Raw genomic sequence first — 16,846 nt, 5'->3', positions numbered from 1 at the left:
TGACGAGCACTGACACTTCAGATGTTCTCCTAACTAGAAAGTGTTTCCACCCAATGTTGTTGGCGTAGGATCCTTATTTTCCTCATGACTTAGAAAGAAAATACACAATCACCAGAACCATGAATGATTTTCAACTTACTTTCCAAGTCTTCCTTTTCATAGTTTGTGTGAGTGGTGAAGCTCGTCTTTCCATGGTCAACGAGAGCCTCTTCATCTAGACCCTAAGAATGAAAAAAAACAACAGATTGACACTCTTTGTTTAATAATCCTGAATATAGGGCGCCGTTTATCTCGGTGGGTAGAGCAGGCGCCCCATGTGCAGAGGCTACAGTCCTTTCTGCAACCGGCCCCGGCTTGAATCCTGCATTGGGTGGCCCTTTGCTGCATATCATTCCCCATTTCCTGTCTCTCTCAACTAACCTGTCAATTAAAGGCAACAACCCCCCCCCCCCAAATTACTTACCCAAAATAAATAAATCATTAATATTAGAATAAGACAATGTACACAGCTCACGGGTCATAAGCAGCTGCTCCATCTTAAGTGTTGGTCTTGGATAGAAGCCAAGTATCAGGAAAAAAACAACACATTAAATGCATGACCGACTTGCATCTGCTGATAATAACACTATTACTCTATGAAACTGTATTGAAATTCATCTTGACTTCAACTTCAAGAAACTGTATCAAGTGTCATCACAAAGAAATACCAATGTTGCTGTGTCAGTTAGTGAACAGAGGAACACCCTATTCACTCCATGACCAGTTGGTGAAAGATGTAATGAGTCTGTGAATAATATAAGAATATGGGAGAACTAACAGGGCAGAGGGAGATGGACCCCGAATTAGACCGTAGCATTCCCAATTGCCTGAGTCTGTGATTCAACTGGTGTAAAACCCAGCGTGGAGGTTCTTACATTAGATCAAACAAGTGAGAGCTATTTTTCATTTTTAGATTTGCCCCATACTAAATCACTCTGTAACTCTGGTGTTAAGCCTCACTCACAACAAACTAAACAAAAGTCATGCACATTTATTCAGGGCAGTAAAAAGAAATAGCTTTGACCATGGTCAAGACAAATATGCCACGGTTTGTATTTAATGATTGGTAGACATGACCATGATAATTACTGTGATCTAACACAGAACTCTGTAATTTCCCAGCCTGGGATCAATAAAGTCTATCTATCTATCTATCTATCTATCTATCTATCTATCTATCTATCTATCTATCTATCTATCTATCTATCTATCTATCTATCTATCTATCTATCTATCTATCGCTTATCAAGTACATTGAGAGCCGATGGCCTAATAACCTCTTAAAGCAGCAAGGTTGCGCTAATGTGGGTTTATCTATGTGCCATTTCCACAAACTAATTAGTCTGTATTGATAAACTAGTCCGAGCTATAAAGGTCGAGTTTCATAGCAACGTCAAGAGGCTGGCTCATTAAGAAAGAGGTTATGACCTTAGTGAAAAATAATAAGCCTCACATCAATGTCATGGAAACATAAAGAGACAGAAGGATCCAATTAGGAGACACAGAGCTGTCAGTACACATTATTAATATTCTTTATTAAATTGTGTGTGGTGCCAGCAAAAATGGGCACAATTTGGTCTCTTCTCTGTTTCTTGCTCATAGTGTGACGTATACACACACCCCTTTTACAATTTTACAAGGTGATAATAGGAGGATCAGGCTATGGACAAAATTGACATAATGCAATTTTTTATCCCTATAAACCTGTTGGACCCCAGAAGTGAAGAGGGTGCTCTCAGTTTCATACCCCACAAGCATAGTAAAATAAACCCACACACTCACACACAACCATAATCCTCCTCAGCCCAAACCCGGTTTGGTCCAATCACCAACCTTGTTATTAGTGGTGCCCCTGACTACCAGCCCTTAAGTGCCAGGACATTTAAGGCAGCCACAGAGACGCTGTCTCCAGTTACTGCTGAATGTGTGGCCGAAGCAGAGGTAAAAAAGTCCCTGCGAGTTTCTACTGAGTCTGCTACCATAGTACTGTAGCATCTGATGCCAGTCTTCCTCCGGCTGGAACCACAAAAATAACAAGACGCACACACACAACCTCCAGTGAGCCAATACACAATATAACAATGTGACATACTAATGGGTTACATTTGTGAGAAACTTTTTCAGCTTTAGTAACCCTGACGCCTCCATCTGAATAAAGACCGGACAGAGAATCAGTAGAGGTCACTCAGGCTTGGCTCTATGATCAATGTGTACTCAATAACAACAATGATAAACTATTTATTCAACACTTTTAGTCTGCAAAGTGTTTTGGCAAAAAAAAAAAAAACATGAGCAGAGAAAGTCAGAGAAAAGGCAATACAATGAATAAATAAAGAGGAATAATCTGTATAAAACATTAGAGAGAACATTTATGAAGGTAGAGATTCATTTCTGTCCACAGTAGCTTGTGTTAGATTGAAGTCTTTTCTGCAACTCAAACCATTTGATCAGACAACATTATATACAAATCTGTTGTTTTCCTGCCTCTTGGACACAGACACTTTGATGCAACGCAATCCCCAATTGGAAGATCCTTTCAATCCCTTCAGCCAATCACAGAGAGGCACTGCTGCCAAGCGGGAGAGAGTGGAAACAAAAGGTGATGATGTGAGCCACATGCTGAAAGGATACTTGATACGTGGATGATCTCAGGGCCTCTAGTGTCTTGGCCCCAACACGCACGTCACCTCCAATGACCACACTGAAGTTTCATTCTGATGGAAAGCACGTACATGTCTTTCTACCCCTCCCCTCCTCCTAATTTCATTACTGACTTAATGCTTTGAATATGTCTTCAATGACATTCAGATTTCCACACATATATTACCATAATCATTCTCCTGTTAGAACCCCTCGTACAATGAAAGATGCCATCTGTGGTTGCATTTGTGTGTTAGTTAGTCGGTGTGTGTGCGATCCACAGTTGCTCGTGGATTTGCATGATAATGAGCCGTGTTGTTCTCTGACAGTGCCTTGATGAGGAGCAGTAATAATTCTGCTGCAGAGAGGGGAGAAGAGCAGCCAGACATTCATCTCTCCGGTAACTGGAGTTCTTCCCCCTAAACAGCAGACCATAGGGCAAGTAACCCTGACTGACCAGCGCTGACCGAAACTGGACTGGTTCCTAGTGGTCATTTGTGGATAAGGAGTGCTGGGAATTTTCTAGAGTTTCAGCTCTGATCGGCTCCAATCACGTCAGGCCTGAAAAATGACATTTTGGTCCAATCGGTGAAGCTGGCGAATTTCCCGGTCTACAAGAAATCACATGAACCAATGTTTACGAGCAGGGCACACAAAGCTTGGTTTGAGGATCGTGTTATTCTTAAGCTCCTTAAAATACCGCTACTACAAATCTGTTAATTTTACTCTACAAACACCTGTTTACGTGCAAACATCCACTATCATGTAGTCCGTGCCTGTTGTTGTCGTCATGCTCATGACGTTCAGGGAAGCATATGCACGTGTTTAAGTCAGTTGTGCTCTTGATCCCATGTCGCTTGGTACATTTTAAGAACGCATGATGCAACCTGTCACATAGCTTTGTCCAAAATAAACCCACAGTCTGTCAGCCCACTCTGTCACCCCCCCCTCTCCCCGAGTCCCCAGGCCACAGAGGCGATCGGGCCACTATGCCCACCAAAGCACAGCTGTGGTTGGGCCACAGGAGTAGTGCCAATAGGGAGGGATATGGCGGTAAGAAGAATTGCCAGCTGAGTAGGAAGAGCTGCCATATAGTGACATCAATAGAGGGCTGTTGACAGAAGGCAGATGTGTCTCTGGCTGCATTTTCTACACAGACTGTATGTGCCTAGCGCCCTGTGTTCGTCCCATTTTGCATCCAGGGAAATTGTGTGTCTCAAGTGGTGATCGTTATGATTCTATAATGCTCGTTTTCAATGTGTAATAAAGCCAGTCTGACACTCAATCAAATTATCCAAGGGGAATTTACACTCAAAGCAAACACAATGATTAAAATACTAATAACGATGGAAATAGATTTGTTAATTCAAACAGAACCATGGCATCATTCATGTAGAGACAACTCAGACAGGCCAGGAAGTGAACTACACTGCGCTTACATTTGCATCCAGTGTCCATTGAGACGTGTGGTGCCAAAGAACAGACACATTACTCATCGGACGTGCCGCAATCTGCTCTCCCAACCACTGACAAAACAGATGTCTAGCACAGCGAGGAATTCTGATCACTGATCATGGGCCAAAATTAAACCCTGTTTCTCTTGGTTATACTGCATCTCTCCCCACAGCTATACTGCTACAACCATCTATCTTTTGAAACACTCACCATGACAGACTGCTATAAACATTTATAGTTAGTTGCAGTTACTATTTTCCACAGTGAGCAGAAGCAGTCGTCAGCTTGGATTTACGGCAATCCCAATGGACCGGTTTAACACAGCAGAGACATCCGTATAAATTACAAAAACCGCTCCTGCACAGCATCGACTGCATACAGGACCAATGTCTGACTCACTGGGGCTTCAACACCAAAACTAATGCTGACAAATTGCCAAAATGAACTGTGAGACTAGGTGGTAAAATTCATTTGTTGGGTGCTGTGTTTTGAAACACAAAGAGTATTTTTGGGTGGAAGTGCAAACCGCCTATAAAAAGCCAAAACAACATCAGGTTGATAAGCTGCAGTTTTGACAGCATCAGCAATCTTAGTTTAACATTTCATGCAGCTGGCTAATACTGGTGAAGATGCATCCCTATGAGCACTCGTCGAAATAAGAGCCTCTCTCAATAATCAATAATGCTACTAATAATAAAAAAGACAAACTGATTTTTATAAGTTATAACAATTAAAAACACGTTTACATGATGTTGTATTTAGAGGGATAAGAGGCAAGTACAATCATTCCTGTAAGTGTAACAACAAATGAGGGTTTTCTCTGCCTTTTTACAGCAGCTTAGGTGGAAAAATCACAATAGTGTGGGGTTTTATGTAGGGGTGGGGATTTACAGTTCACATGAACTTTAAGTAAGAGTAAACACAAGGCTTACCATGTAAAATCACTGTGGGAACTAACCACTGAGCTCTACATAATCAGGGATATTCTTCCCAAGTATAACATAAAGATTGTGATGGGGCAAGTTATACAGTCTTGTCTGTAAATTCGGTTTGTCTATGTATCCTGAGCTGTTAGTCATCAAGATGTGAAGATTACATTTTAAAGTGATGGTTCAAAATGCAGCTAACTACTGAACTGTGTCCAGATCTCTGGATGGCTGGGCCAGTTGGTGTCCTCCTCTGAAACAAAAGCTGCCACATGATGGGACACATTACACACGGGATGTGACACCTACTAAAGCAGGAATTCTGCCTCAGCTACAGACACCGCTAAATGTCCTCAGTAGGGGACATTACATCAACACAACATCCAGCTGCTGTGGCATTTCTTAACGCACGTGATTGTGGTCATGGATCTGATGTTATTCCTACAATAAATGGTGGCTATGGTGCCAAGCTTTTGCCTTTCCACCACTTCAAAACACTAACTTTTTCTTTTTGCTCATTTCAAAAATAATTTTCACACACTTGTGACTGTACTTGGATTTAAAAGCCATACAAATAACATTTTGACACATTCCACTCATTTTAATATTCAATGACAAGATATGGGTTACCATCACTTCTGGAAGTATGTTTGTGTGGGTGTGATTTAGCCACACAGCAGCCAAACACATCTTCAGCCAACCAGACAGTGAATGAAACAACCAGCCGCCCAGCCAGGCAACAGGCCCGGCTCTCTCTAATCTTAGTTCCTTGCCAGCCTGGCTTTGCTTGGACTAGGTCCAATCGATAGAGACTGACGTAAGAGAGGTGTTACATAGTGAGAGACCTGTCCCTTGAGAATACCAGATCTCACTGTCTCCCACTGCCAAATGCACAATTACAAACACACTACAGATGAGAATATTGACATATATTTACTGCCAATTAATGTTAAATTATGTAACCAATTAAATTATGTCTGAAAACAGACAGATATAAGAAACAGACTACTGAGAGATTATTGGTAACTGACTGCCAAGTGATGTACATTACACTGCATATATGTATAGTACTGTAATGATAATAAGTGGGCCAGGTAACTGGTGTAAACACAGTGTTTATCATTATATAATGTGATCAGCTACTTATATTATGCTGACTTTGCTAACCATTCAATTATTTACTTCCCTGGAGCCTCACCATATTTGAACAAGGCACTAAGAAGGCAGTCAGACGCCTGTGTCGTGTATCTAATGTCTCGACTGAATAGCTGGATGTTCTAGTCCAACAACATTAAAAAAGAAAAAAGGATACCAATCATAGTCTCCACTGAACGTAATCAACACTCCCAAACACGTACAGACTTTGCAGACATACACTCATAAACAGTAACACGAAGATGGAAACCATGCCCCCTTCTCTGCCTCACCAATATTTTTGTCTCTATATATACACACACAGACACACACGCATCTGATTTGAATAGTACATGCTTCCTCATTGCTCTCACTATGGGAAGAGTAATTTTTGAGCAATGTGTTTTTGGCTAGACTGAATGGAAAGAAGCATTTAATATGATTTCACTTAAGTCAATAAGCACCGTCTTTATTGACAGCATGCACCTTGTTTTGGATTCAGCAGCTACCTTAGCGGACCCATTTTTCCCAACCTCCTCTCCCTAACTAACACCCCTCGTCTCTCTCTCCTCTCTTCCTTCCAGTTCTCCTTGTCCCGCTCCTTCAAGCAGCCATAACTGTCTCAGTCGGTTTCCTCTCATTCCTGCTCCTTGAGGGCGATTCAAGAGTAGAGAGGAAATGTTTCCATTTTAAGAGGCATGTCCAATCAGGCAACAGCTTGTCACTCCTTCTTTCACCGTATCCCCCCCCTCATCCCTGAACCTCTGCCTTATTTTCCCCCCTTCTCCTTTTGGTCAGATGTACGGTATTCACCACCTGCCCCATTCATTCGTTAGCACAGACCACTACTCCACTCTATTGTAAATGAAAACAAAGAGGACAAACCAATATAAACACACACACACACACACACTGAGCCACAGGATCCCCCCCTTCAAGTGCACACCATGACAGTTAGAACACACACACATATAGGACCAGACGTACCGTAAGCACATGCTCCCCTTCGCTCTGTTCATCCATTTAGACTAAAACATCCGCAAAGCAAAGGTAGCAGGGATCTTCTTCTTTCCAATGGTTTTCTGTTGTACAATGTGTGTGTGTGTGAATGAGCTAACCGCTAACACAAACGCTGTCGCACTCCTCTATTACCTCTTCCTCCGCTCATCTCTTTATACAGAGAGAGCAAGGAGAGAGGGAGAGAGAGAGTGGGGAGCGAGCTGCTTCAGAATGCACAGTGCTCTGCTCTACCCTGTCAGCCCGCTCTTTGCTCAGCAGCCAATCCCACCATGCCACCATGAATATTTTATTTGCCCAGCCAAGAGCTTAAAACACACACACACACACACATAGACACAAACACCACACAGAGGACATCCACACACAGACACACACACACACACATTTGGAGGGCATAGAAGTGCTCACCCGCCGAGGTATTCAGGTCACAAATGAAGAGCCACCCCCCAACACAGATAAATAGAAACAAGCACACGTGTGTGGGCTCGGCATTCCTCAGAGGGTGCGATGAATTGAAAAAAAGGACAGATAGCCGTGTATTTATTAAGATTCCAATTTCCTGTGGGCCTCTGACATTGACATTTCTTATCATGGCCTCAAGGTTGGACATGTCTTTCAACACCTCGTAATATTTTCAAAGAACTATAGCTCATCTGTCTCCTTTTACACAACAGCAACTGTCTCCACAAGTGCAGCGAGCAGAACATATTACTGAAACCTAAGCAGCAAATAAAAGAGTCTATTTTGTAATTCAAAGGGACACTGTGGACCCCGGCTCTGTCCAAAGATACTCTGTGTTGTATAGGCTACATCAAAACAGCACCAGTCAGCTCCAAATAGACCAACCACAAAATATAAAAGCAAAAGGTCAAACCAAACCTAAAATAAGGTGAACGATGTAATGAGGAACATGAAACGTGAATTGATTTAGATAGAAAAAGAGACATCCAAGGCAGAACCTGCAGCACACTTGGCTTAGACATTGGGCAATTTTGTGAGATCTGAGACCTTTTGATCCTAGATCTTGTGCAACTTGAGCTAAAAGCAAGACCATATGTTTCTCTATCATTCAGCAAAACTACGCTTTCAGCAAGGAAGAATTTGCACAACAATCTACTGCTTTAACTTTATACTGGGGCAGCAAAACTGATATAATGTACAGCATCTGCAGTGCATCGCAAAAATATTAACCTTAACCCTATGTAAGGCAAGAAAAAAAAGCTTACACCTTAGAGACCTTCTTCATTCTTTTTAATGACTTAAATGAATAATCAGCAAAATAATCTAATTTTCTGTCAGCTGACATGTTGACAGAAAATCACAATCCAATAATTGTTTCATGTCTTCTTTATACAACTTTTCTACAGTAGTGTTCAGTGGTGTAATTATATAATTGGATTACAGCTAGAGCAGCCTAAAATCCGTATCTCCAAGCTGTTCCTTAGGTCAAAGGCCTGGTACGCTGTGGCTGTGCCAGCAGCTACTTCAGTGGATGGAACAACAAGAGAGGAAAAAGAAAAATCCCCAAATCATAAAACAAGATCAAATTTGAATAGCATAGCCCTATTTGCGGTATTAAAAAAAAAAAAAGTCTGTCATTCAGCAGTCATTCCAGGCAGCAACACAGAGAATATGCAACCCACCCGATGCACAATTATCTCCACTCAAACCATCAAATTAGAAATTCCCTACTTATAAAAAGGATGTTCCCATCCTTGGCCTTTATACGTCATCACCACTGCCAGTGTCTTGGCTTCAGATACGTGTTTTCCTCACCTTAGGCCTATGACTGTTCCACATGGCGATCTACTTCCTTCCTGCGGTCTGAGCACAGAAGTCTATTACTTCTGTTCCAGGTTACGCTACAACATCTGGTCTGCATAATGTGTCATTAAAACACACTAGAGATCAAAGTGCTCACAGCATCTCTGAATTGCCACACTAAAAAAAGACATGATGAATGTTACATTTCTCAAATATGAAGACATGAGTACAATTTTCAGACAGCCTCCCTTGAAAGTCATTCCTTTGTGATGAAAACTCGGGCGAGGAATAATTAACTCAAACTTGTAATGTCAAATATGTCAGAGAATATTTTTTTGTCAGTCATCTGATTGGATCATCCACTGTCTGCCTCAGCTCTGAACATATCCATCCATACATATATACAGTATAGCCATCCTATCCTTTTCCTCATGAGGTGAGGCAGAAAGAAAGGGTTGCATTTGCACCAGTGTTGACTGTGTTTCTCAGACTGAGCCTTGGGGAACTTCTTCTTTCTACATGTCTCAGATCCATTATCCATCCCAGTTTATATCACCACCCACCGCAAAACCTAGCTCCCATTTTATGTAACCATCAAGACAACACTTAGCAGTGTAATGGAGTTTTTTCCTTAAGTTCTCCTGTAATTGAATTAGCTTTCAGATCCTCTCGGTGGAAACAGAACACAAACACAGAGTACTTAGTTAGAAAAGTACAACCCTACAGTAGATCCTTTGAACTGTCTTTTATTTTCAAACGATTAGCTCCAATCACAGTGCTCGGTACATACACAGGCTTCAAAATACCAGTGGTTTAGTCACAGTCAGTGCAGCTCAAATCAAAGCCCTCCAAGCAATTATTTGGTGGTAGGCTTGTGATCAAATGCCGCTGCTTTGAATCTTGTGACAAGCTGCAGAAAAACTGGGTGGCCAAAGGAAATGAACGCTGTGCCCTACAGTACCTCCACAGCAACTGTTGATGGGTAACACAGTAAAGCAGAGTCTGTGACCTCCAGTGGAAATCTGTAGCTCTACAGGGCAGCTCCCAATTATAAATGTATTGAAATGGGTGAATGTGAGGCCCGGAAGTTAGAAAAGATTGCCAACTATTCTGCCTTCCTGTGGATCGGCAAAAATATCTCAAAGATACAGTACAACTTTTCCTTTGGATCAGAAACTAACCACAGGGCAATGGTACAATCACACAACTTTCTGAAAGTATATTACACTTCTACAGAAAGCAGACTGGGTACAATATTAACAAACAGGCTTGCTGTTGCGTTTGCTCAATTAGCCTAGTGCTGGGTACTGAATAAACCTTTTTTATTTCTTTATTTTTAAATCATATTTTCATTACAGCATTGGTGAATAGATGGGCACCATCAAACCTGCACAAAGGGTCTGTTCTGTGTAATTAGCCATTCAGAGCAATGCCATATGGTGAGCTACCTTTATAAAACACTCACTAACCCTGGTGGTAAGTGCTGACACTGCTGAGGCAATAATAGTCCTGGTCAGAGAGCACACTGGGTGGATTAAATACTCTTTCTATAGCAGGACAGCAGGATGCATGAGCGCCTTTCTTCCTGGCAAGCCAGCTGACAGAAAATTCAATGAAAAATGCATACTGTAGAGCCAGGGAGTGTTAATGGCAAAAAGTTAGGCAAACTGACTCATGGACCAAATTCAAAAGACAGGTAATCCTTCAAAATGCATCACAATGAAACATGGACTGTGAGAGTTTTGAATGTGATTATTACTTGACAGCCTTTAGTTGATTTTTGGGGATTTTGGATGAAATACATAAACCTCAAGATACTTAAACCCCTCGTATTTGGTTGTATTTGAGGGGAAGTCTTGACAAATTCCCTGAACTTATATCTACTAGAAAACAATCCATTTAAGCTAAATGCATTATGTGTTTCTGAAGATCCCCACCCTTTCAACAGCAAACCTATAATTCATTCCAGTAAGTTAGAAACCAGACACATTAGTTCACTGTATCAGTAATCTCTGGCTGCAAAGCACTCACCGTACAGGCTAACTATGCAAAACGCAGCCAGAAAAGGACCTGCTAATTTTATTATAAAAACTGTAGTAACCTTTTCTCGACCAATGAGATTGACACAGTTCTCTTAAACATTAAGTCCAAGCCGAGTAGCCCTATAAATACAACAAACACAGCCCGAGATGATCACTCACAGCCTCAAGGCATCAGAACAAATGGAAAACAATTGCATTACATGAAATGAGTCAACTCTTGGTATGAATTTAAAACACCCATCCTTTAAATGGACAGCAATGTTTCACTTTCCAAATAACAGCACTGGTCAACTAGCAAACCTGAAGACAACAAGAGCTCCTTGTTGAAACCAGATCCATGTTTTGTTTTTTTAAACATGCACAAATTAGCTAGATGTCTGACTCAAAGCTTAACAATGACACATTTTTTGGAATGTGCATTTTGATGAGTAAACGTATAATAGGCCTTTATTAAAATATGAGACTTACTTAGGCATCAAGCAGTTGAATTACTGCCTGGAGGCTTCTGTGTCACAGCACACACACACTGACTTTCATGCCTGGGGATAGTGTAGGCAGCTATCCAGCTACTCCTTCTCACTTAACAGCAGGGGGTCAAGTTTCCCACCAGATGCATGCACATGTTCGTACAAGCACACCCATAGACACACAAACATGCAAAAAAGTAGACAACCTTTTATCAGCAATCAGCATTGAGTCAGGGTGAATTTTAAACTTAGCTCTGCTACCAGTTTATTTTATGGGCTCACTAACACTGGTGCGTTTGTGATGCTCTTCATCATTTCTGTGACCATGACGTTACACCCAGCAGACAGGATGTGGGCCTCTGCTTTCAGCCACAACTCAGTCAACACATCACATTGACCTAACTTCTGCTACTGTTCTTCTGTGCGGCAGCTTGCTGTCTGTGAACCTCCTGCAAAAATATATTCTTTCTCAGTTCCATGTGAATCATCTACCAGCCATACAAGCTTTCACAGTAAAATTAGCAGCATTTCCTCACTTGGAAATGTCATAGCTACATGAAAGCCGGGTCTATTTTGGGAACATTTGATATGCAAATGAGTTTTTTTATTTTTTTTATTTCAGTAAATGTACCAGCGACTTTTTATTTGAACACACGGCGGTCTGAACCTGTTGAACTTGGGGATAAAACTGCCTCGAGTCCATGTGACGTTACTATTAATCAGTTAAAGGCATTAGAAACAATTGCCAAACCTACTCACTCAGACGACAACAACACAAAGACTTCTATATCCACTTATGTGTACGTTTTAGTCTATTTAAGTGCTTGGGGACACAACACAGTGACCTGTTAAGCTAGCTAACTGCACATCTTTTAATCTCACCGTAGTTAACAACGGGGTTTAACCTAAACTGTAAAGGGCTTGACTCTGTGCGTGGCAGCAGGCTAACTCGGTATTAATAAGAGCTGTCGGGGAAAAACAAAACAACAACTAAAGGGCGAGTTTACGAACCAACTAACAAACTGAGAGACTATTTCCTACAAAGTGTATCTTTGAATGAACGTGTTTCGCCTTCGACTTTTAAAAACACAGACCTAACAAACACAACTTGTACCCCTGCCACGTGTCAGGGGGGTAAGAAAGCCGGGGCTAACAATAGCAGCCGCCGGTCGGTTGGTGCCTCACTGAGTCCGACTCCCAAGCATCATCCCCTAGTCCTCCTCCTCCTCCTGCTGCTCCTGCTGCTGCTGCTGCGGCTGCTTGGCAAACAAGGGGGCAAACACGGACAAAGAGCCGCACAAATATAATGGTAGTAGGCTAGCGGTTAAACTGTGCGGGGCGGGGACTTACTGTTCTCAGGAGGGGTCTCATTTGTTCCGAGGGTTCGTCCATTTCACCTGCCGCCGGGCTTTTTGTTTGTCTACCGTTAGCTTTGTTTTGTTTGTTTGGTTTTTTGCCCGTGGATGTGTATGTAGGCTATGTGTGTGAGAGAGACCGGTCCCGGTGACACTTGTCAGGACTGTGTGAACTGGCTGCGGCTCTGTGCTTCCCCTAACGACGCGGCGAGGACACGCCTCTAAAAAAAGAATGATTGGCAGTGATTGATGGCCAATGGGCTTTCAATACCCGGCGTTCTTAACCAATCAAATCTAATTACGTAACAATGGGGGCGGCGCATGTGCCATTGTCGCCTCAAAGTCCTAAGCGGGCTTTTTGTGTTAAGATTTGTTACTTTAACCCCGCTGTGACGGCTTGTGCTGCCAAAATTTCTAAAGTAAGTTGGACAGACGAGAGCTTTATTTAATTTAAGTCTAGAGCTCAACGTCATTTGTCAAATTATAATGGTGAGATATAAATAATAAAGCGATATGTTTACCAAAAAAGGCAATAAAGCAGTAAACTCATATTTAGAGCGGTTGAGAGTTTTATATTGTCAAATATAGGCCTAACTGTTTGGGTCTTTGAGATGAAGTAAAGAAAACTAGAGAAACATCAAAGCAACAGCATATTTTAGGAAGATGCTAAGTTATGACCTAATGCAAAATCCTTTTCCAATGTGGGTTCCCTCCTGCAAATGGAAAATAAACTGACTCTACTGTTATTCACTTATAAATAGCCTATCATGAAATCACAGGGATCAGTCGAGGCTATGCCTTTACTCACTAAGGATTCCTACTTGGATGTTATCAATTTGAACCCTAACCCTATAATTTACACTTGTCCTGTATTTCAGCCCCGATATCCAAAAAATAATATAGTTTTGGCCATAACTACCACATATCATCTCAGGTTGAACGTTTCTTCACTTTACAGCTTCCTCCTGCAGTGCAATCAGAGCAAGACAAGGCATTTTGTGCCAGTCTTTCTTCGGACAGGTAGGCTTCTCACTCAGTGCTGAAAGAAGTCAAACAAGCAGTCTGATTTGGATGCAAATGTTGAAGTAGCCTAAAAAAACAAACATTTTAGCCACAGGTCTCTCATATTATCCTTGGGAGGGCTGTGCAATTAGACATCCAACGATTCTACAGTATTTCCTTTTTATATCTTGGAGCTTGTTAGCTCCCAAATACAAACCTCTTGGTAGAACAAAAAATGTTACATGGTGTGTCCGTGTGGGCCATGCAGGGGCCATGGATGTGAACAATGACCTTAAAGTTGTGAGCAACCAGGAGAGTAGGACATTCCCCAGTAACCTCTGGTTTCAGCCCGCCATGCCTGCAACTTGTTCAGCAGTAATAGAAGTTAGGAATGAGTTAACTGGGGCAACTCACACCAGGCCACACCACTTACCTCTACTGTGCTTGAAGGCGACTTTGCTGAATTTTAATAACATACAATTATTAAAATAGATCAACGATAACATTTATATTTGGCCATTTTTATATATTTGTTGGTCTGTCCCAAGTCTTTGTATTTTGTAATTAGGATAACTTTTCTCCCAGATGAACAGTGGCCACATTTTTGAATAGTGTGATTTTGCCTGTCTGTTGATGTGCAGTCTGGTGGTTTGCAAGAACATAGGGTCTGGAATGGAGATAGACTTCTAGCTTGAATTATTGCACACCTAGTAGGGACATGACAAAATTACAAATGTCCTGGCGGTTCATTTGAAAGAACAGATGACAGAATACTGAATACAGGCTGTGGGCATTTCTCCACTGATTGAACATTTTTAGCACCTAGACCTGCTTTTTTTATCTGAAAAGACACAGAAAACTCAACAATATAACAATACAATATGCCATTTCATCAGTGATATCCGGTTGCTTTAGAAACCAGATTCAGGTCAAATAATACACAATATTTGCACACATTCTTACAATGTCTTTGCACAGGCTCATCATCCAGCGTCCATAAACTATCATCGCTCATCATGTATTATAATTAATACAACAACTATTGTGTAATGATTAATTTTCACCAGCAGATGGCAATGTTGTATCAACTAATTCTCCCAGCTCATGGAAGTCAGCATTTGGCTCTGAGTAATGAATGTACTGTATAACTCACTCAGAGGCAATAGTTTCAGCTCCTTTGATCATTTAGATTTCAGTCTTTTTTATCTTTGATCATTTAGTTAATTATATTTACTTAATTATCAGAGTTATCAGAGGGCTAACCCCACCATTAAAAAAAATAACACTTGACAGATAGATCACAGTCAGAGCTTCGGATGGAGGAATGTTTCATGCTTTGGCGTTATATATAGTTAGTTTTTTTGGCCCAGGATGGAGTAATATTGGCCTTTGCAATAAATTACATTTAATGATCCAGCCCAAGAATCCATTGATAAACCCTCCTCCATAAATATGTAGTTCAATGCAGACTATGAAAAGAAGAAGGCTCAATCCTGCCATGATCACAGAGGACACCCCCCAGTCATGTGAATGATTGAAAAATCACATTGTGATCATGTCATCAATTTAATGCAGTAGGATATAATACAGTTGGAATAGAAATCAGACAGGTGCAAACACCAAAACAGTCTGTTCTTTCTCAGAAGAGTTCATGGGTGTCTTCCTTTAAATAGAGCCCATTCCTCACCCGCTCAGCAACCTCCGGCATAATCACGCGGCAGCTCAGAAATAGAGCTGCGAGGTGGGAGATCAAACTATCACCTCTTAATTGTACCCTCAGTCTTAAAGATGCTGAGAGCCCATTAGCGCACAAAGAAGTGTGCTGTGTATCGCTCCCTAAAACATGCATCTGCATAATGCAGCTGGGAGATGAGTCAGAAGTTAGACAAGTGGAAGAAGCACCACACTGGCATCCACCTGTGCTGGGACTAACGTAAAGAGATGCAGACTGCAAGGTGTGGGGATGTTGAGAAAAAAGTTTTCTCTGTCAAAGCTTCAAAAGAAGAAAGGAAGAAGTGGAAGAATACAATTATACTGAATTTACTGTGGTGGAAGAATTACAAGTGCAATTTTCATTAAAGAATCAGGTTATGTGAAGCAGATAGTTGTAATTTAACCAGGAGCACCAAGGGGTGACAGATTGGAGAGTTTAACATGTAAGGTGCAAGCCACCAAATGAATATTGACTGTGTCATGTTTTGTCCCCAGAAGCTGTAGAAGTTAAGAGTTCCTTTTCCCCAGAAGATTTGGTGGATGTTGTTTTTACTCCAGTGGTGAGGCCTTCAAGCGGGTGCCGGGAGAGAAGGAAGAGAATGTGAAATTCCCAAATCTGTTGGAGCGCTCCATCAAAGTGCCAATGCATTGATTTTGACCACAGACCTTTTCCACCCGGCTGCCTCTCCATGCCCTACCCCAAACATCGCTCTCAAGACCAAGGTCCTCCGGGAGCCTTAGTGCCCCCGAATCCTGTTGGACTCCTCTGGGACACTCCGAGGAGGGGCAGGGTAGAGGCCAGTGACCAGCATGGTGTACCAAAATCGACACAGGGATGGGTAGAGAGTGGGAGGGGAACGATTGTGGAGATGGTAAATGGTGGCGGTGGTCAGAGGGGGTAAGTGGGAAGGGAGAGGGGGGGCAGGGGGGTCCGGCCTGTTGAGGTACATCCCACTGCCCTCCAGAGGGAACATGGGGGTTTGAAATCAATGTGCTGTTAAGTGCAGCTTAGCCGCGGGATACTCTCTCCAACGTTATCCATGCACCAGTGAGTCAGGGTCCTTGCCTGCGCGTTACACACAACGTCTGAAGGCACCAACACGAGGCCCTTCCTTCCTTCCTTCCTTCCTTCCTTCCGCGCCTCCGGTTCCTCTCACCTCCGTGCTCTCTGCCAACACTCGCCGCCCCTCTCCAAACAGTTGTGGCCCTGCTAACTTGAGACTCATCTCACACCAGGGTCTTACTCCAACAGACCTGCGAGCATTACACCCATACTGTAGTCGCTCCCC

General features: G+C 42.1%; 1 protein-coding gene across 10 annotated transcripts in view; it reads right to left on the bottom strand.

The window, feature by feature from the left end:
- Positions 1-13,062, bottom strand: part of LOC146978557 (sodium bicarbonate cotransporter 3-like) — a 40,109-nt gene extending 27,047 nt beyond the window's left edge. For 7 of the 10 annotated variants that reach the window (XM_085791307.1, XM_085791305.1, XM_085791311.1 and 4 more), the window contains exons 1-2: positions 12,838-13,062; positions 140-221 (exon numbers count right to left, since the gene is read on the bottom strand). In XM_085791307.1, coding sequence (XP_085647433.1) covers positions 140-221; positions 12,838-12,879 — 124 coding nt within the window. In that variant the 5' untranslated portion in view covers positions 12,880-13,062. Of the gene's footprint in view, positions 1-139; positions 222-7,181; positions 7,342-12,837 lie in introns of those variants that run through there. The other 3 variants (XM_085791306.1, XM_085791313.1, XM_085791310.1) reach the window with 1 other exon arrangement.
- Positions 13,063-16,846: the final 3,784 nt, after the last annotated feature.

This window comes from Trachurus japonicus, chromosome 11 (assembly GCF_045865225.1).
Source record: "Trachurus japonicus isolate A0001 chromosome 11, Traja_1.0".
NCBI classification, from domain to species: domain Eukaryota; kingdom Metazoa; phylum Chordata; class Actinopteri; order Carangiformes; family Carangidae; genus Trachurus; species Trachurus japonicus.
This window is presented reverse-complemented; position numbering and strand designations above follow the sequence as displayed.